The following is a 22,690-nucleotide window of genomic DNA, read 5'->3' as shown; positions in this document are numbered from 1 at the left end:
CTTAACGATGAGGAGGAGGCGGAGTTGTGAGTTGGCACTGAAGGGATGGTTACACAAGGCTGTTACTTGTCATATAACGTTTGAATACGTGACGTCTCACGTCTGTCTGATCCTTCTGGGACAAGTTCTTTTGAAACCAGTCAATTCTTTGTCACTCTTGCTCGGCAAAAGTAGGTCAATGAACACAATCTAACAATTTTACCTTGCAACACAATGAAAATTAAATCCACCGAGTAAAGGCTTGTCACCTGAAAAACTCTAGGAGCAGATAATATATCTACATGAGTCAGAATCTTTGACTGTCTCACCATTCAATTTATTTCAGATTTTTGGGTCTGCGATTCAATTCAGAATTGATGAGTCAATTCTGAGCAATTTTGGATTAAACACAGTTTCAATGTCAATGATTTCTGCTTCAATCTGGAGATGTGCAAGGAATCGTCATAATCTGTTCCATTCTGCTTTGCAAGTCAATGACAAATGGAGATGTAAAAGTGTCATTACTAAGTTTTGAATCGTAAGAAACATGCTTTCTTTCACAAAAGTAACGTATGGACCACAGTTGCTCTTGTATTTTACTTTGATAAGTAAGTAACTTGATGGACAATTTATTGTTATTACGCAAAATAACAAAGTAATGTCATCGCCATCATTCTTCTTGATATAGTCAGCTTTTACAGAGTGATAGAAAGTTCTTTTTGTTTCGATATTTGAAGCTAGTATTGCAATGCTTCAAATAATATTTTTGGCTGACTTACAATTAATGCTGGAGACCTGTCCCCTATCATACAGTGATAGTGTAATTGACCAGTGAGCATTAATAAGTGTTTGGATTTTTTTTTTTTTTTTCAAATGCTGGTGCATTTATCTTGGTAGAGATATTATACCTTCTTCTTCTTCTCCTTTTGACTTCTTCCCCTCAGGGGTCACCACATTTTTATTTTTTTTTTTACTGGGGTAAGTAGTGTACACATCTCCCCACATAAACTGTTACCTATGGTAAGCCAAAGTGGGAATGTGGCGGCCATGTTAGTAGGGACGGATTTCCTTTTTGTGGCCATGTTAAGCGCAATGGAAAGCAAGATGTTAGCTTAGTTTTTTTTTTTTGTTTTTTTTGTTTTTTTACTGGGGTGAGTAGTGTACAAATCTCCCCCTCTCTCCCCCAAGCCGCTACCTTTGGTAAACAGTACAAAAAAGTACCACACAATAATTCTGTACAATATTAGGTGACCAAAAAAATTGTACTTCAATAAAGTGGATAATCTTCTCTATCACATAACCTCCCAAATTGCTGTTCCACTATATTTTTTATTTGAGTTTGGTTGATATTTGGTTTAACTATCTGAAAGCCAATTTCGATATACAGTAACTCTTGCTTACGATGTTAAAAGGCTTGAATACATTTTCCTCACTGGACATCTTTAATTTTACAATGATGACACTCTTCACTAGCTGTTCTACTAAAAAGTAAACCCTGTTACTGTGCTCTGGTGGCAGCGTGACCGCGTTAAACTTAAAACGCCTTTGCTAAAATCCTATAAAATCACAGCCTTGACTGTGAATGCCAGCGCTATAATGCTCAGTTTGGGAACGATTAAAACCTTTCATTTTCCTTTGTATAGGAAAAAGGAATCTATACAAGCCACCGCAGGATGTTCGGCTCTGCCATCGTGATTTTGGTTTTGCGCAGCCCCTCACAAATCAAAAGAAATTGGATTCATCGCAAACTACAGCTGCAGTAACATTTTGACCCTACATGCACCCTTCCTGTCCTCAAATGTTCTAGTGACTGTGTGGTCACCAGCTTGACGCCATGCCTGCCAACAGTCGGTAGTTTTGAACTTAACTGTTCATCAGATGCTAGAACAGGATGTGGGTCGTGATCATAAACACTGTCAAAAATGTCTTGAACCTTCTCTGCTATAGTATGCATTCACGGGAAATTTTGCTATTTTGGCACAGGGTCAGTTCATGGATGCAGAAGCTTTGATAATGTGCCATTCGACTGTGATTACTGGGTAGAGTCAAATTCGAGCCACAAGCGAGCGATGAAGACGAATTGAAGAGTTCAGACCGTTTTGACACCTGCAAGCTATTAACATATTCGCTCGCTACTTTCCTATTGGCCGCCAAGATTGCGTCAACTGTGGTGTTCCCATCAAATTTTGGAAATTAGATTCCTAGAGCTCTGAGAGAGAGAGATTGTTCCAGCCAAATCTTCAAACTTCTGTGGTGTTTCTTTTTTTATATACTTTTGCCTTTGAGGACGATTGGAGAGAAGTCTCACATGCCTTAATCAGTAGCTCGCTGATTTTACCAGCTAATGCTAGCTAGTGATAAACTACTAAGGCAAAGAACTGAAATAGTGAGACTAAAGCAGGCGATGCAAACCGATATAACAATATAGGATCAAATTTGAACCCCTCCCCGCCTTTCAACCCAAGGATGGGAAATATATTGATTATCCCTTGGTGTGGTGTGTTAAAAGTGATTCTTTTCCTCCCTGATCTGCTTGGAATAAAAACATCAGGGCCAACAGAAGTCAGTTTTAAAGCTGTTTAATAATTAAAATTCTAATATGTTCAAGCTGCATGATGAAACTTTGCAGTGAGTCGAATTTCTATATAATGTAATGAACTAAATCTAATGAGATATTGACATTTCAGCAGAGCATGTCTTGCCAAGAAATCGACTGAAAGTGGACCAACACACCCCCTGTGGATTAATGGACATGGAAAGTATTAATAAGTCATTGTTCACAGAGAATAAATAACATTGTCAATATGAGCATTGATATGTTGTCTCTCCACATGTGTTGCTGCACCTTTTGTGTTCAATTATTAATGACCTAAAATAGGTGTCAAGCTGCTTTATGTTGTGTGCTACATCCTCGTTAAATTTTTGCTCGGAGGACTGTGAACCTATAAACAGTAACTGTGTGATTGCCACTTATTCAATACTGTGCACACGCACAAAAAAAGATGGATTGCTAGTTCTGAAATCAGAAGACAGTAATTAATGACAGGCAGGACATGTCCTACCTAGAAGTCAACTAAAACTGGACCAAAGCGTGCCCTGTGGACATTGGATTGTGGAAAATAATAATTGGATTTTATTCACCTTCACAGAGAATAAATAACTCAGGATATGAGTGAAAGTATTGTCATATTGTTTGTCTCCACTTGCACACTTTGTGTTCAATTATTGCCTAAAACTGGTGTCAAACTCATTTATGTTGTGGGCCACATTCTAATTACGTTTTCCTTTAGATGGCTGCTGTGACTGAACTCATAAACAGCCACATTTTACCACATATTGAATACTGCACAAAAAAAAACATGGCTGTATAGACATTAAGACAATTTGGTAATTTTTTATTTTGGCAAGAAACGTGAAGATAACAAAAATGATTTACATTCGGGTACCTTGTGGGCCACACAAAATGATGTGACGGCCGAAATATGACCTTCAGGCCTTAAATTAGACACCTGTGGTCTTGCACATTACGACACAGTAATCACTGCCTATGATTTTTTGCTGTTACGTTTTTTGTGAATTTGATCTTGCAGTTTGAGCTTACACTTTTGAAACGGCTTATTTCCATATTAATGGAATTGCATTTTTGCATTGGCGAATCTCAGCAACATAAAAAAGTTATGTACCGACAGATAATGAGAGTATTTTAGTGAGTCCCCTATGAAGGGTTAACGGTAGCTATGAGTGTGTTGAATAACTCGGAGGCAGTCTTAGACTTCTCAGATAACAGACGGGACAGACATCATCATCATCATTTAACATCACGTGAGGCTGCTCGTCCATCTTGTGCAAGCTGTGGGCCTGAATGGAAGCCAAATGGAGTCACAGAAGCATCCAAAAAGCTTTCCTCCCAGCAGAGCCTCTTGGACTGTGCACACACTAGATAAATATAAGTTTATGCTTCATAATTATACACGTCTTTGCCGATTGAGAGAAGTGCTGGAGAAATACTCAGATGGAAAAAAAAGTTCTACCTAAAGTGAACATTTGAATGGCTTTCATTGCCATGCTGTCCCATTCATTTCTCTATTAGCAAGCACTTTATTGTGTTTAATTTCTGAGACGGTACAACCCATAAACGAAAAAAAACATTGCTCAGTGATGCGTTCTGAGTCCGATCCAGCTGTATCGGTTCACTGATGTTTTTTTTTTTTTTTTTTGCTCATAATCCACAGAACTTTCACTTCTCCTCTCATTCCCTTACACATCTGTAAGGAATTAGCCAAGTTCTTTTGTTGCTGGATTCCACCTCAGGTCCACATTTTTGGCTGTTCAGTGGAGCTGCAGGAATTTGAATCAATTCATGCCTCTGATGAATTATAACTGGCAGAACACGGGATGTGTATTTTTTAATACTGAAAAAATATCCTCTGGTGTTCCGCAGCGCCATGGCATTGAGCCTTTGTCCTTCTGCTGTTTTATGAATGATCTACCAAATGTTTGGTCAAATGCCTGCTAGAAAGCTTGTTCATATTGCAAGGACATTGCTATTTATGTGAAATATTCAATGTTATTTCCAAATTCAGTCTAGTCAATGTGGCTTTTAAGGAAAACAACAAGGAACAAGGCAAAGGGGGGACAAGGGCATCCTGCATTAGACGTTATTAAGTCAAGCAGCAGACGGGTGTCCATTTTCTCATGATGCTAAAATTAACATCAATTTAAAGTGCCCTCACTTGGTCAACATCTGGCAGACATTCTGTTTGATTCCAGTGTTCAGACAGAGGAGTTTTATTGAGTGTACTTTTTTAACAGGATCGTGCCCTTTAAAGCCAGATTGCAGAAAATGTGCACTTTTGGATTTAGTTTAGTCAATTCATTAAAAATGCACAGAGAACAAAACACAGCACTACAAAGTACACTATAGTGAAACCTCCACATTTCCACTGCACCCAAGTTGTACAATTTGTTTCGCCTTTTGGTAGTTTGTTTTCCGAAATGTAAAAGTGCTTAATTTTTTGGTTATTTGTTTTGTGAAATTTTAAATTGTTTCGTCTTTTGTTAACCTGTTTTGTAAAATGCTAAAGTACTTCATAGTTTGTTGATGTGTTTTGATCTTCGGGGCCACCGTACACGGGAAATAACAAAGGGTAACGCCACGATGCATGAAGCGCTACACAAGGAAGCCACAACAGCTGGTCTTTCAGGCCGTTCTCTCCAAGGCAAAACCTTGTTGTGTCATAATATCTTTTCTGGTGTTTTCTTTTATGTTTGGTAGCAGAAATCATATGCATAAAATAATTGTAGTCATTGTAACTCCTAAATTACACATGATGATTTGTCCAAGCGCTGTAAGCTGAACGAGATTTGACCATTCACTTACAGTGAGCAGGTCCTTCGTGTTTCATTCTGAGGGCTCTGGCAGATTTCATTGAAATATCATTGGAAAACATTTTTTATCCACCTTTTTAAATTGACAAACTCTATTATTATATAAAACAATGGAAGCACTGCTAAAAAAACAGATGTGTCATACAGACCAGGGAGAATAATTTGACGTAAAGATGTTTATAAATAAATGCTTTTTTCGGAGTATGACAGTAGGCCAGCAAATAAGGGATTGCTGGCTGTCAGTTCACACCACTTGCTGATAACGAGTCCTTCAAATACTACCTATGGTAACAGCCTGCCATCTTCAATAATGTTTGTCCTGATTTGGGTTGAGCGTAAACAAAACCCCAGGGAAAAGGCATCATTTTTTTTACCATGTGAGGTTGAATTGTAATAAAATAAAGACTTTTTTTTTTCATTCAGGCACTTTGATGTACTTTGATTTTTTTCAGTTTTAGACTAACCTGCAACCTGTACAAGTAGTTAACAGTTTTTGAAATTTTATAATGTTTTTTTTCTCTTGTTAATGTTTAAAATAATTTTTTAGGTTTACTTTTGCACTTTTATAAACAATAATTTAATTATTAAAGGTGTATGAACAGTTTTCTCTTTCCTAAGAGGAGCTTTGCAAAATATTATTGAGAAGCATTGTACTAGATTAATGATATGGATGGACACCCTTTCACTCTTTTTCTATACTCTTATACAACTCAAATAACATGCATGTTAGGAAGCTAGAGTATACAGTAATTCACATAAGCAATGGGAGACCATGCATGCACCACACAGAAGAGGCAGAGATGAGACACAAACCTCAATCCTTTTAAATGAGAGATAGATGAGCAAACCACAGTCAGAGGCTCCAATTTACTATAGCTTTACATTTTCATTTCTATTTTTCTTTTGTTTAGCCAAAACAGCCACTTGAAATACATTTAGGTCAAGCTCAAACTTCTCTAGCAGACACAGATAATTGAAATATTTCCTCCCGTTTCATGAATACAGGGTTTCCATTACTCCGGCACTGTCGGGGACCTCCACCGCATGCACAGGCAGACATAGACGCACACACACACGCACGTACACAGTCTGGTGGACTACGTGGCACTCTTTTCGAACCATGGGGGGAGGAGTGGTGAAAGTGCAACCCGGCACACTTTACATATACAGTACAGTACTTGGAATCACACTGTCATGCAGATTTATAGATTTACAAAAGAAGATTCCAACGTCTCTGTTCCTCTCACAAGTGAAGGAATGTGTTGGGAGATCTCATTCGCCTAATGTCTGCACAGTGATAAAGTGAAGTTTGTACAGCTGTAATTTATGATGCAAAGATAAGTTCTGAGTGTTGGAGAATGGTCTTGAATGCATCACAGACTATCCTTGAGGTCCAAATGGACAGCAGGTTTATTCTCGTCTAGCAGTCATTCGTTTATCAAATGCTAGCATCCTACATTCCCCATAATGCAACAGTAAATATATTCTTATCTAATTCCTGATATTGCCAAAATATTGTGTGTCAAAACATCTTCATCTAAAACTTTCCAAATCAATACCATTTACATAATGCTGCTTCCAATACAAAAACATTGTAGTTTCTAAGGTAAATATGCAATTACAGTACATTCACAATACGTGTGAACATGTATGGGTGCAATAAATTTACAAAAAGGCCATAAATGAAATTAAGTCAAATGTGATTGAGTTCCAAAGGATGGGGGAAAAAAAAGTAGAAAAGCACGCTATCTACAGGTCATTCTACATATTGCACGATTAAAGATTCCAGTCTTGGACGGCTGTCTTCTGCATTTTGGCACTCACCGTTTTGTGTATATATAAAATTAAAGAGATGAATTATGGGTTGCTTGTCATGGTATTGATTACATTTGTGGAGGTCTATTTAATATTAATAATTCATAAAAAATGACTCGAGGACCTCAAATTAAGAACACAAGCAAAAACACTTGGCAGCAGCTGTTTTTCTTCAGTTTTATTAAGTGCAGAACAGAAAGAGTTGAGAGTTGAGGAATCATTATAAAAAGCTTTTGCTTTTGCACATGCCTATATTTCATTACATAAATACTCATCACAATACAAATTAAAAATGACAAATTGCACGCTGTAACAGAAAGGATGACATATTTAACAACATTGGCTGCATGTATCATGGTCAGCCTCCAGTAGGCACTTCTGAGGGAGGACAACTAAAAAGTTCTGGTGCTGGTCGGAAAGTGATGCACACAGAACTGAAGGCTGTCTCCGCGCTGGCAGTTTTGTAAAGATAGCAGTGATGGTTCTTCTCTTTCAAAATCACCTTAAAGTGACGGACTGGAATACTGCAAATGGACGGCGGGGCAGACAGGGGCTGAGTTTGGGAGACTGTGGGTGGCTCAGGCTCAGACTAAAAGCTGTAGGAAAAAAAAAAAAAAGGTTAAATAAACCACACAAACGATCCCTACTTTGTCCAGCAGATAATGCTGTTTATCTTACATTTGGACTTATACTGATTTGTATTCAATACAGAATAATTAATAAAATACAATACACTCAGTGCTGTCAATTTTAAAGCGTTAACTTTGGAGATTAATTCAAATTTTATAAAGCATTACAAAACAACTCTGTTAACTCGGTTCTATTTACTCCCTGTGGCAGCTGAACTTTGCTACCTTTGCTACCAAACTTTGACTGGCACAAAGACAAAGATGGCTATTTATGTAGTTTATTCTGAAAAGTTGCTCAATGGCTCATTGGATGTGCAAAGTTCAAGGATTGTTTCTATGAGATGAGTAAGAGTAAAATTACAGAGGCTAAAGGCATTCCGAAAATAAAGGTTTTTTTTTTTGGCGCCATCATTTAAGTTGAGGAGACGATTCATTTTGATTGGCCATCTGTCTGAAAAAAATCCACTGTCAAATAAAAAGAAAAGTCTTGCTTTGCCACCATCTCGTGACATTTACAGATGTCCTTTAAATGGCCATAGAGAAGCCTCAGCCAAGGCTAATCAAACGGTAAGTCATTTTGATTTTATTATTGTGTTATTCATATACTATTGTTGACTTATCTTTTGTTATTTTCAAATAAGTTATACATCGATTCAAATGTACTGCACGAACAAAGAAACTAGTCAAACAAAAACCAGTCAAAAAAACTAGTCAAAAATAGAAGACAGTAGACCATAAAACATAAGCTAGAAGTACCTCGTTATCCGGCTCCTCCTCTGGAAGCTTGTTGAGTGCATGTCAAGAAAGAAATAATAGAGTTTAGTTAATAGGCACTAAATGTCCTAAACCTATTACAAATTGATTTGTTAAATTGCTATTGAATTGCTTTTGTACTGCTATACTGCTGCTCCTCACTAATTTGCTGCTATGCTACACTGAAATGTAACATCTTGTATTTTCATATAAGATATACATCGATCAAAATGTACTGTACGAACAAAGAAACTAGTAAAAAAAAATAGACGACAATATAAAACAGTAGACCATAAAACATAAGCTAGACGTACCTCGTTATTCAGCTCATCCTCTGGAAGCTTGTGGAGTGCATGTCAAGAAAGAAATAATAGAGTTTAGTTAATAGGCATTAAATGTCCTAAACCTATTACAAATGGATGTGGTAAATTGCTCTTGAAGTGCTTTTGTACTGCTATACTGCTGTTCCTCACTATTTTGCTGCTATGCTACACTGAAATGCTTCTATTAGTTCATTACACTGCTCATCCACAGAAAACTCATTTGGAAATGAGTAGTCCATGTCAAAAAAGAAAGAACGTTTAGACTTTTAACAGAGCGCAGACTAACCTCTTCATCTTCGGGTTCAGGTGGAAGATCAGGGCACTGACCGTTTTCTGCAAAATCCAATGTCAAATAATATGAAAATCCATGCAATATTCTTTGAGAATTCAAAAATGTCAAAAATGACCACAAAATACAGATCCATTTTAAAATGTCATCATTCCTATGTAAGTACCATCATAGTCTAAATGAGATGAAATAATACAAAACGCAATATGCAATTTCTCACCCAAGAAATCTGTACAGCTCCTCTCTCTCCATGCTGCAAGGTTGACGCGACGCACGTTGTTGCAGCGTACAAGCCGGTTACTATTCGATATGACACTGAAGGCGTCTCTGGGGACGGACGTGATGCCCGTGTTGTCGCAAATGATCCTGGACATAGTGGCGGTAGACAAGGCGGCTCTCTGCCTCGCCGAGAAGACGCCAGGGTTCTGATACCACAACCTTTGGATTTTGCAAAGGATTCATTAGCTAAGTGCGATTCATCTATCTACTGTATGTAGCTATCTAGCTAGCCAGCTAGCGACAGTATCTATAGGGGCACGAGGCTCACCTGTCCCCCTGACGGATCCTCTGGAACTGGGTGGCAATAATGCAAGCAAACAGAGGTCCCACGCGGCCACCGCGGACAAAGGGCTCAGCCACGCCGCCCATCCAGACATCGATGTTGGCAGGAGTTCCGTAGAGTTGCAGCAGCCTGCGGGCTAGGTCAGTGTTGTTCAGCACTCGGGCCAGCTCGGCCTGGTTCCTGGGCTCGGACAGGTTACAGAATTTGCGCCATGCATTGTAGCCTATGGAAATAAACAAATAAAGTAAGGCGATGAAGAAATAGTCATATGTGATTGATAGGTTATAATGACAGATAAATATGAAAAAGATTCCGACTTCTGGAGGCCACTGCGTGACCTACCAGGCAAGCCGTGATCGCGGCCCCTTTGCATGTTGAGGGATCCCAGGTCCAGAGCCAGGTGATGCACAAACTGGAAGAGCCTCTCCCTCAGAGCGTCCACCATCATGTGGTCTTGAGTGTTCAGTTTAGCAGGGCGACCCACTAAACCACGCACCAGTGAGTCAATGCCACCTGAAAGGACATAACAAAGTCAAGTCTAAAGATTCACTAGTACCAGTAAGTAATGCAATGAGTGTAAGTGGGCCAGTGCACTACCAGATCCAGCAGAACAGGGTTTAGGAATTGTAAATTAACATGATTAACTCATTAACTGCCACTGATGGCTATACATATAAGTATACATCAAAAATCAATTTTTAAACTGCGCTGACAGTGAATGAGTAAAAAAGGTTCATCATTAGGTCCTCTTTTTGTCTCTATTTTCATCATTAACTTCCCAATAATGGTTGCATAGAAGTATGTTTGCGTTATAATGTTATAATGTAAGTATTATGTTTTCAATTAATTTTTTATCATTATTTTGGCCCTAGTGAGGAGAAGCGGTTCAGAGCCTAGATGTATGCACATTATTATTACGTGTATGCGTTGAAAGGACCCCCTCGAGCGGTGGTTCTCAAATACCCCTGGGGGTATTTGAAGGAACTCCAGGGGGTACTTGAGATTGTAAATAAAACAAACAAAAAATACTTTAAAAGTAATAATTGAATTAATTCAATGTTTCCGAAAAATATAAAAATTAAATTTATGTTCATTAGGTTATTCAACTTAGTCAATGTCATTCAGTCAGACAGACAGACAGACAGACAGACAGACAGACAGACAGAAAGATAGATAGATAGATAGATAGATAGATAGATAGATAGATAGATAGATAGATAGATAGATAGATAGATAGATAGATAGATAGATAGATAGATAGATAGATAGATAGATAGATAGATAGATAGATAGATAGATAGATAGATAGATAGATAGATAGATAGATAGATAGATAGATAGATAGATTCTGATTTTTGGTGCAGCTTACCCTCAAATATGACTCTCCATGGGGTGAAAAAAGCTTTGAACAAGGGGATGCTGGGGAACTGAGTATCTTCTCTGTAGTTTGGATCCAGACGCGCTAACATGGGCTGGATGGCCAAGTGAGCAAAACGGTAGGCTGCCGTGGCGAAGACATTGGCGATCCTGGGGTCTACGTCAGGATTGTAGCCGGGATAAGGCCCCAATAGCCTACGCATGGCATCGTCACCCACAATGTGCGGCAGATAGTCACGGAATACAAACACCTAAGACATGGGGATGTGTTATTAGGAATTCATTCTTTAAAGATAAAACCATGAGGGGGGGAGGGGCATGCTAAATGAATCAGACCTGTGTGTAAGCTCCCATGATCTTGCGCGCCTCTTGGTAAAGGGTCTCGCCGTCCCATTGGGGGTTCAGTCTCTTCAGGGCACGGGCTAGACGATTGTGTTCGCGCAGGAACATGGTGTGAATGGAGGTCAGTGCGGTGTTCTCATCTACACGGACGTCACCTGAAATCATTCATTTGATCAGATCGGGACATTTATAAAAAGTACATCATAGTAAAATTTAAATTGTTTCGAATAGGGCTGCAACCAAACCAAAGCAGCATTATTGAGTGTTTTTATACAGGATTTAAGAAGTCTGATGATTAGAACTTATGTTGATTTGAGTGGCTTGATCGTGATCGGACGATATTAGTCATTTTATGCAAGACCGGTGAGCAGGTGTAATGCCATAATTTGCTGAGCAATCAATGATGTCACTGATCGGTTCTGTAGGATCGGTTCCTTTTTTTTGCAGGATTTGCTAATTGCTGTAAAATAAATTAAATACAATACAGTAATGTGATTACAGTTAGGCAATGCATTTATTATTTGTCTTTTTTTTTTGGTTTTATCCAACAGAACTTTGTCTACTCACTTCTTGAATGCTTTTTATAGGTCGTTGGTATTTTAAACTGTGCATTTTGGGGCATGGCGAAAATTGTTAAACCATGGCAAAAATGTTTTATTTTATAAATATATAAATGTTTTTGTCAATACTCTACAAAGCAAAGGTGTCCAAACCCGGTCCTCAAGCATGCTCAGAAATGTTATTCCTGTGCTTGCTGATGAACTAATCATTTAAATCAGGTGTGTTGGAGGACAGAAAGATCAGAAACATGCAGGACATTGCCCTTGAAGACCAGCTTTGGACAACAAGGAACATTATAAGGAAAATGATATAATCCTGCATTTAATTCAGGTGTGGTGGACGACAGAAAAATACAAAAAAACAAGCAGGACACTGGCCCTCAAGGACAGGTTTTGGACACCCCTTCTATAAACAGTCTAAAAGTATATTCAGTAATTAACATGTCATTTATATCGTCATATCATCACATCTTTTGATTGGAATCGGTTGCGTTTTAACTCACTGACCAGCGATCACGATTGGCCCCTATAATATTGATTGTGTAACTTCTCGACTATATCAAGGCAAGAGGCAACAATTCTTAACATTAGGACAATTTTAAATGATTATTTGGTTACCTAGATGAAATATGGATTTGCTAACTGATTATTTGCTGAAAAATGGATTGGTGGTTGCACTTCTAATTTTAATATAGTTACATACTTTTTGGGGCTATTTTTGCCAGAGATTTTCCAATTACAAATATGCGCCGCAGCTCAGTTAAGGCTGGGAAACCCTGCGCCACCATATGGGTTCATGCTGCGATGCCAGGCTACGCTTTGCTGTAAGGTGACTGACCTGCAAAAAAACAGGGAACCTCTCTGGCATTGGAGTCATTGGTGACACGTCTTCGGGTGGCGCAAATGTTGACCGGCAGCGTGTGAAACGGCAGCAGCTCCCGCCCGTTGTCATTAAACTCGGAATTGACCCGCAATAGTCCATCACTGTTGAGATCGCGGAGGCTGAGGGCGAGCTTAGTCTCGGAGCCATAAACCTGGCTCAGATCCAAGAAGGCGGTCAGAGCGTTGATCTGTTCTCTCTTGGTGGGCTCTCCTCCAAAGTTGTAGGCCGAGAATCCCGTTCCGCACACGGGGGCAGATCTGAACGAGGGGATGCAGCTATCAGGGCCGGTGGGCAAGCGTGGGTCCCCTGGAGGAATCTTGAACGGAAACAGACGCCAAACGTTACAAACAATGAATTAATTTCCGACCGGTTATTTGAGATTCAGCGACTGACCGCGATGGGGATACACGGCTCGGTGCGTTCGCAGCTCTCGTCGCAGTTTACTCCATTGCTGAAGGAGCGGATGCTGGGCGAGAAGGGCGTGAAGGTGAGGTCATGGTCGTTCCACTGGCCGAACAAGGTCACCATGTGTGAGAACTCCCTGTCACTGACTACGCCTGCGTCCGTTGTGCTTAGGATATTATTAGACACCTGGCGAACCTGAAAGTGTAAAACAGGCGGTTGGCTTTTTGTTCAGCTCACCAGATACAAAGCCAAATCCTTGTTTCAAAGCAGGTACCAGGGGAAGCATGAAGTTGTTGATTGTTCGGTTGGGCAGCCACCCTTTAGGTACCGAAATGCCATCATCGTACTGGGGAGGAAGCCAGCGGGTGAAGGGGGTATTGGAGGCTCCCAGGCGCGGTTTTTGTCTACAAAGTCAACATTTGTCTTTACAAACCCTGCTTGAGAAACCTCAAAGGATGTTTAGACATTTGTTATATGTGGCCCAACATGTTACACAAACAACAGTGCAGTTTCAACACGTTTTTGTGGTTTTCTGGGGTAATTTTGTTTTAATTTTAGTAAAGTTACATAGCATTGAGTAAATGGAGCGGCGCACTACCATTGTAAAATCGGTAAATAAGGTCAGTTTTAGCAAAGTGAAGCTTCTTTTTTTGCATTTTGAAAAACGGCAAAATTTGCATTGTAAATGAGGAGAAAAAGTGAAAAGACACGAAATGACATTGGGTTTGTTTACATGCAGTTAAAAACAATTTTAAAACCAGAAAGTTAGCAATATTCAGGTGTTTGAATGCGATGTATATGAGTGTAATATTCAGATTTTTAAAAATAAATAAATAATTCACGTGGGACACCCCTTTTCTAACAGGAATATGTGGTCATGTAAACACTTTGGGTTTACCTCCTTTGAACAGGTTCTTGGTTTGTATTCTGCACAAATTCTATTCGCAAGGAACCAGAGTCTAACTGGTATAGAATTACTTGTAATATATGCCGCTATGGTGTTTAAAACTTGCTGTAGCGAGCATAGAGAAATTTGGCATCGAGAGAAATAAAATCCACTCACATTACAAGCTTAGCTTGAATACATTTATGTCTCCTAGAAATAAACGCATAGAGAAACTTAAGACACAGCATCAAGCAAAACCTCTAGAAAAAGGAGCAAATGGATTACTTTATTACTGTGGTGAGCAACACGAATATACTACATCACTACATCGCAGTTCATTTATTTTGGCTTCACTCTACAAAGTATTTTTATTTATGACCATACCTTTTTCAATTGCAGGAGTGTTTTTGATATTTTGATTTCACTTTTTCTTCATAAAAATGCTGTTTCAATTCTTAAAAAAATCAATGTCTTTTAAATGAATTTTTATTTATAACTATATCCATTGCAAGTTTGGACAACGGGCAAAAAAAAAAAGTTCTATCAACTTCGCGGATTTAGGTTACTGCGAATACGTTTGTGAACTTAACCTCCGCGATAAACGAGGGAATGTAATGTAATGTGTATTGTTGACAGTGGAAAGCACAAAGAGAAAATGCCTCGGTTAACACACCAAACATAACCTTTTTCGCGAAAGCATGTAAATGTTTCAGAATTCGGACATGAAAACGAATATGACAGAATCTACACGCAGCCAAGAAGCTCACCGGTTGTTGCAGACACTTGTAGTTGTGCGATACTTGTCGAGGTTTTGCGTGCTGCTACAAGGCGGATCTCTGACTTGTGCAGCACATCCCGTTATCATGCTGAGTTTCTCCAAATCCTCCGCAGAGAGCAAATCTGTGATGATGGCTAATGTTAGCAAAGTGTATTCATACGAACACTCTCACACCATTCGCCCTTCTCCCCATCTGACCTGTTGCATTGAGGGAGCGTTTGTGGATGCGGTGCACCCGCTGCTGCACAAGGTGCAGAGTCTGCGCCATGTAGTCTGCGGCCCTCACGGAGGAGCGAGTGTCCCCACGGGGCTGCTTCAGCAGACGCAAAGCATCGTGAGGACTCACCACGTCCTTGCGCACTCGCCTCAGACTCCTAAAAGTGACAAGAAGGTCGCCAGCTTCATTATTTACGAGTGACAGTTATGTCACGTTTGATAACTATAATTTTCTAGGGGGAAATATTGCTGGTTAACTACTATTGGAAGGTTAAATGGTTAGATCACAGTCATTTTATAATGGTACTTAATTAGCAAAGTAATATTTGAACGAGTAATTATGAACCAATGTTAATTAACATCTTGACAGCACATAGCACACATCAATTAAGCAATGATAATTGGTCAATGTGATTGCATTTCAGGTAATGAGCATTTGCAATTTAGCAGTGAGTAATGCTGGTTACTTCTATGTTTACCAATCTAAATTACACAAAAACCTGTTTGAACAAAACATTTAACAAATGCTACCTGATTAGTTGGTTGCCATTTCTACTGACATTTCAGTTAGTTACTTAGCATACACGGCCAGCCTTTAAGTAGTGTTGTTTGGTTGGTTAGATTGTTCGCAAAACTGAATGGACAAAGCAATAGTTACTGTATATATTTACTGATCTAAGTTAGTTAACTAAAAAGCCTGTTTGAACAAAGTACTTAATGTATGTTACTTGACTATTTGGTTGAGATTTCTAATATTTCTTCTAGCATTCCTATTAGTGTAGCATACATACTCAGTCTTTAACCTTTGTGCAGTATCAGGTCAAGTTTTGGACTAATTCTTCCACATTCTACTTGCAGTATTTTAGCCAATGGATGACACTTTCCTGAAAGTGTGATAATTAAGTTGGTCATGCCGTATCAAACTTTGACATGATGTCATCTTCTGAGTGAAACGTCAGAGCCTTCATTTCTTCTTTCAATGCCGTGTCTTTGATTAAAGGTCAAAGGATTGGCTAAAATACTGCACTTAAGGTTAAGTAGTGTTGGTTGGTTAGGTGGTTTATTAGTAAACCCAAAATGGACGCAAATACCAAAAATGGAAGCATGCTATTTTGTTCATTTTGTTTTGTTCAAAAACATGATTACATGAAACACCTAGGCAGACTCAGTCAGTCCATTAGTTAGTTACAATAGTAACACATGTTATTTATTTTAATAACATCTTTAGACACATCTCGCAAAGTTAAGATGATGTTAGGTAGTTACAATGTTAACAAATAAACAACCAATGTAAGATAAGCTTAAAAAAACCAAAGGAAAGTATCTACAAAGAACCATATTGTGTAGAAAGCGCTATATTAATGTACAAGTGTTGAATTACTGTAGTTTCTAAATCAAACCAAACTCCTGTGACATGCCAGAGGTCTACACTCAACTGAGTTCTGTTGTGTTTGCCAGCGTAAAAAAAAAAAAAAAAATACAGTATATTGAACTTACTCTGCTCTGGAATATGTGTAGGCATCGTCAACGATCCGCTTGGCTTCCTCAAAGCATTGCTCAAGGAAAGCGCTCCCAAAATGTTCTATGAAGAGGAAAAAAAAAAAAAGAAAGAAATCATTCATTTGACCAAATCAGTTGGAATGAGAAAGCAATTCTTGTGTAAATGTAGATAATATTCAATTTACCGGTTGGTTTCAAGTGTGCAGGCATCAGGCAGATGCCCAACACAATAAACGCCGGAAAAAGCATTTCTGAAAGAAATTAAACATAGGAATCAGCCGTACTGTAACTGTTGGCAGTTAACATAAGTATTAAAAAAGTTCAGAGATAAGACAAGATTACCTGTCAGAAGTGTGTTGGTGTTGTCGCTGCAATGATGCGGGCCCTCTGTTTTTATTTGGTAGCATGCGGAGGCCTCGCCCCTTGAGCTGATCTGCGAGCTGATTGTCAGGAAACAGACACTTTTTCCTTGTTCCTTGTATTCTGCTTATCACAACTTGATATGTTTTTCTTATAAGCACAAATTTATAAATGTATGTTGTTTAGTTAAGGCTGTTTAAAAGACCTGCTGCACCACATACTGTAGTGTCAAAACCTGCTGCACCACATAATGTCAAAATGTTAATATAACATTATTAATATTTTAATATTTTTTCTTCATGGGATTTTGAAGCTTGGTCTGAAGAACAAAAAAGTGATCTGACAAGGGCTGCACAATTAATCGAATTTTAATCACAATCATAATATTGGCTGCCACGATAAATTAAGCTGATTCTTGGTGATATTAATATTTAAAAATTCAAGCGCTTGTTTTTATTACAAGTCAAACCAAGTACTTTGCCATCCTACCACCGGGAGGCAATGTTTCCCACGTTTTCATGAAAAAACCTTTTCTCACCCTAATACTGTATATATTATGTACCTGTGTGAAATGGCATTGAGTTTTTCACCTGGTTCCTAATATATACAGTGCTAGCTGTCAATTGAGACCCATTTTTAAAACTCAAAATTTGAATAAATTCGGTTTGAAAAATGACATTCTCACTGCTAATTGATTAAAATTTGCTTATAAGTAAAAAATATGCTTGGTTCTAAATAGGCTTATTTTTTTCATTGGTTTGCACTCAGCAAGTAAGTTAGCTGTGTTGCCCTGTGTGCCAGGTTTTTTGGCATTCATTTGTCTGAATATGTCTTAATTATTATTTACTTTATTTATTTTAGTTTATCTTAAATATTTGTAAGTATCAAGCCTGAAAGCCTTGTTTATATACTGCTTTTTTAAAAACAAAACAAAAACAAAGGCACTATATAGACAGGTTTGACCAAACATGATGAACAATTGTGATTTCAATATTGACAGAAAATAATGATTATTATTTTATTATTATTTTCGCAGCCCTAGGTGTGACACATGCATATTTGCATATTTGCAGAGGGAAATTTTATTTCTATTTAGCGGTGTCTGCGTCTGAAAAAAAAAAAAAAAAAAAAAAAAAAAAAATATATATATATATATATATATATATATATATATATATATATATATATATATATATATATATATATATATATATATATATATATATATATATATATATATATATATATATATATATATACATATATATATATATATAATATAAGTGATTCTATGACCATTACATTGACGTCCATGTATTATTTGGCATGTTCATTTTAAAATTGACTTGGTCCTGTCTATAGAAAATATCAACTGTATTATATGTAATTCAAATATGAAATAAAAATAGACAAACTTTCTTTTTAAAGTTAGCTATTGTTTTTTTTTAAGCAAAAGGTTGCAAGTACACACTGCTGTGCAATGAGGACAAATGTGTGAGTGAGTGTAATTATATTCTTTTCATAGCCATATTGCTGTTGGTGCCAATTTACTGTCAAAATGATGACTGACGAAATCAGCAGTGTTGTAAACACCAAAGTGCATTTCCTAAAAGTATAACTTAAAAGATAAGGCTTTATTTATCTTGTCACACTTCGCATCACAACACCTCAGCTGGCGACATTAAATTTACTTTATACGTCAATCACTATATAAAGTGGCTTTTGCATAACAAGTTACTGTAATACTGCTAGTAAACACACACACACACACCACTGTAACTGTAATGGAACTGTTCAATTTTTGTATGTGCCCTAGTTTCTATTCCATGTATAACAAGGTCATATAAGCAATACATTTAGAGGTAAATTTCTCGATTTCTGTATCATGGAAAATATTGACAATACATATAATAATTATCATTATATTCTTTAATGTAGAAACAATGTTCGCAGAACCATCAGGCTAATTGTGTAACAGAAAAACTGATGCATACCACTTTCTCTTCTGGTATGTTGTTTTTCTTTATACTATTCCACATATAGAATAAATATCTAGATGGAATTTGCAAATCAAGTTTTGCTTGAAAATGAGTTTGTGGCCCTTGATCAGTCTCAATAAATTAATCTGATCCACTTGAGAAGGGGCCTCTGCAGTGTCACATTCATGTTTTTTTTTTTTTAAATACATTTATTTGACTCGATCCCATGCTGATTCTGATTCCATGCTGAAATTTGTTCTTTATGGGAATGTCTGCTTTCGTTTTTTCTCGATTTTTTTTTTTTTTTTTTAGCTGTTACTAGGGCACGGGTGTCAAGTCCTTGAGGGCCATTATCCTGCATTTTTTAAAACCATCGCTATCAAACACACCTGATTCAAATCATTAGGATTCTTTTCAAGCACCAGCAGAGCTCGTTAATAAGCTAATTGTTTGAATAAAGTGTGTTGGGGAGAGAAAACCGGAAAACATTGTGGATGCCGGCCCTCCAGGACTGAAGTTCGACACCTATGTAAGTAGGGAGTGAGTCATTCACAGATTTTTAGCATGCTCGGGTCCAATCATCCGCAAGCAATGAGGGTCCACTGCAGTATCAAATATTGTGCGATATGGACCAAATTTAAAATACGATTATAGAATCTATTTCAATATGGTGCCTTTCCTTTTACGATTTATAACACGTAGAATGATAGGTAGTGGACCCCAAGCAAACAAGGCACAGGGGGATTAAATAAAATAAAAATAAATGTATTAACAAAGTGAATGTAAAGTGTGAGGGCATGTGTGTATAATTCTAAAAATACGTATGAACAAAAGTGGCACTTGAAAAAGCCTATGTGGAATAAAATGGCATGAACTTGGGGGTTGCAACACTCCTAAAGTAGCAGCACAACGGAAGCACTTGACATGAACTCAAGAAGGTACAAAGTAGCAAAACAAAGAATGGATAGTCGGAGCGGAACACAAAGAATATCAAACAGCAAGTAGCAGAGAATAATCTAGCGTTCTTGTCATCTTCTGGCTGCACTTAAAGTAGTTTGTTAATAACTGATGGGAAGCCGGTGACTCCGCCCCCTCAATGACGGATGCCAAGGGCTCTGCATCAAACAAGGGGAACACCCTTAACAAACACATGACATTTCCTAATGATCATTAATGATCATCTTTAAGGGCCTGACCGATTAATCGATCAGCCACTTAAATTGGCCGATTATGGCCTTTCAAACATTGGCCAAAAATGACTGACATTTGCCGAAGATGGTAACTTTTCTTCTTTATGTACTCAAACCATTTACAGCATGTATGCTTGTTGGGAAACTTCATTTAATGCAAAAAAAAAAAGTTATTCTATCGAAGCGTTTGCTGAATAACTTCCCATTCTCTCGACATTCATCATTCGTATGTCCTAACATGCGCATTTGTTTCTTTGTACTTTGTACTTGACTACAAATCACCGACTGCCTCGTCGAATGATCGCACATAAATCCATGCCGTACTATCAAACAGCAATTAGCATTTCATGACATTTGTCAATGAGTCCATGCTACGTACCTGTCTTTCAAAAAAAAGCAGACGACACCTTTTGAAACGCTTTCGGAGGAAACAAATTCTATTTTATTCTCTATCAAGTTTTAAATTAATCATCTGAATAATCTGTGATTTGTATTTTTTTTCCTGCCAAAAATTGACATTAGATTCTTAATTGATTTTTATTTATTTTATTTTATTAATTTGTTGATTTATAAAACAGAAGTACACAAATGCAATAAAGTAAGACAAATTAAAAGAAATGAAATAACAAATTATTAAATTAACATTCAACAAGTATGCTTTCCATTTAACCAGGAAATGAGCTAATAAATGAACTTTTTCATGGATCACTTGAGTTTTAGGAACAGGTTTATCAGCTTCTTTCTACATGGAAGGAACCATCTTACAACAGCCTTGTGTTTTTGTTTGCATTTTGTTTGACATAACCATTTGAGAGTCATGAAGATAAGTTTGTGTCATGTTTGACACATGATCATCAGTTGATTTTATTTATTTATTTTGCATCACGGTGGTTTTGGTGTATTGTCAGTGCTTTGTCACGTCTTCACGCAGTCTATGTAAATACAGTTGTTTATGCTGAGTCTTTGCGTGGGAGAAAATATTAGGAGGGTTTTGAGTGGCATGTAAAGGCGTCTTGGCAAAATATTTTATTGTAGGTTACTGTTTTCTGGTTAGTCTCTGTTTAAAGCAACAATAAAGAATGTTTTAGCCTTTATAAAGTATTTTCATAAGTCTTCTGGTTAAGCATTGATTTACAAGTACAGTGGACCCCCGGATGACGGCGTCCCCGGCTTACATTTTTGTCACGTTACAAAGTTTTTTGTTCCCCTCTTTACGGCATGTTTTTCCACTTTCAAAAACACCTACAAAATTCAAACTTGGCGGTCATTATTGCGTGCGTGTGGCTCTGCAAGTTGCACCATGGTCATACGTCACTACATGCGTCACTGCTTACGTCACTAAAATGCTGGTCTGCTATTGGTCGGCATCAGTGTCACTAAGATGTTGATATGCTAAAGACTTGATCTAGTGTGAGTGCTTACAATACCATATTTATTGTGCATTTTAGTGCTTCATTCAAACTTTAATTAGTTAACCATCGGTCCTAAGATTGCTAGTGATATTAAAGATAGAAGTAAGAAGATGACTAGTAATGCAAACAAAGTTGGAGATAATCAAGAAATACAAAGAAGGCTAGGCTAGCCTAGGCTACCCTCGTTAGGGATTATGACTGTAAGTAGCTCAAGTCGACGTCACTCAAAGGTAAATACAATTTCATTTTTCCTTTGTATATTTTTTATTTATGATTTTACTTAATTGTAAGAAGCGCTTACTATACTATTTTGTTACTCATTTTAATATGTATATATTAATATTTGTCATTTTGCAAATATTGTTAATATTTTATATTTAGGCGGCTCGGTGGCGCAGTGAATAGCACATCCGCCTCACAGTTCAAAGGTCCCGGTTCAAATCCACCTGGCTCTGGCCTTCCTGCGTGGAGTTTGCATGTTCTCCCTGAGCCCGCGTGGGTTCTCTCCGGCCACTCCGGCTTCCTCCCACTCCCCAAAAACATGCATGGCAGGTGAATTGGAGATACTAAATTGTCCTTAGGTGCGCCACACAAAAAACTACAAATGTGCTTACAGTTAGTGCTAATCATGTAGACTTGTGCCGTATCAAATAAAGACAAGTGGTTTCTTAGTCTCCTTAATGAGCAAGTGGATAACATATTTGGTGGTTTTTTGATGATGTTAAGTGTGATGGCGATAAAAGCAGTCGCAAAGAGGAGTGAAGCTAGCTGATGGCAGCCATTGCTGGAAGGCCCAACATCAAAATAAAAGTGAATCTACATCCATGGCATTGATTTCCATGTACTATTTTACTATTATTTTAATCAACCTCAAGGATACATACCACCTACAAATGCGATGACTTATATCCCCCTACTGCGACTGATTCAAACGTCCACACACAGTTACTACTGCCATGGCAGAAGCTGCAAAATTGGTATTTGCAGTTTAGCAATATATAGCCATCATCTTGATTGATTGCACTTTCACACTAGCATGACTGGCCACACAACAACCTCAAAAG

General features: G+C 37.8%; 1 protein-coding gene across 1 annotated transcript; it reads right to left on the bottom strand.

Moving 5' to 3' along the window:
- Positions 1-7,345: 7,345 nt before the first annotated feature.
- On the bottom strand, positions 7,346-17,109 carry mpx (myeloid-specific peroxidase). Its single transcript, XM_088435743.1, has 17 exons — positions 17,028-17,109; positions 16,871-16,936; positions 16,683-16,767; positions 15,168-15,343; positions 14,959-15,091; positions 13,580-13,709; positions 13,294-13,500; positions 12,856-13,216; positions 11,452-11,612; positions 11,108-11,366; positions 10,081-10,251; positions 9,724-9,961; positions 9,397-9,614; positions 9,174-9,220; positions 8,879-8,905; positions 8,568-8,594; positions 7,346-7,778 (listed from the first exon to the last, which is right to left on the bottom strand). Exons 2-17 carry the CDS (start codon positions 16,932-16,934, stop codon positions 7,767-7,769), a joined length of 2,316 nt encoding a protein of 771 aa, XP_088291869.1. The 5' UTR covers positions 16,935-16,936; positions 17,028-17,109; the 3' UTR covers positions 7,346-7,766.
- Positions 17,110-22,690: the final 5,581 nt, after the last annotated feature.

This window comes from Hippichthys cyanospilos, chromosome 15 (genome assembly GCF_059441005.1).
Source record: "Hippichthys cyanospilos isolate Australia breed blue-spotted pipefish chromosome 15, RoL_Hcya_1.0, whole genome shotgun sequence".
NCBI classification, from domain to species: Eukaryota; Metazoa; Chordata; class Actinopteri; order Syngnathiformes; family Syngnathidae; genus Hippichthys; species Hippichthys cyanospilos.
The sequence above is the reverse complement of the archived record's forward strand: the minus strand, read 5'-3'. Positions and strand labels throughout refer to the sequence as shown.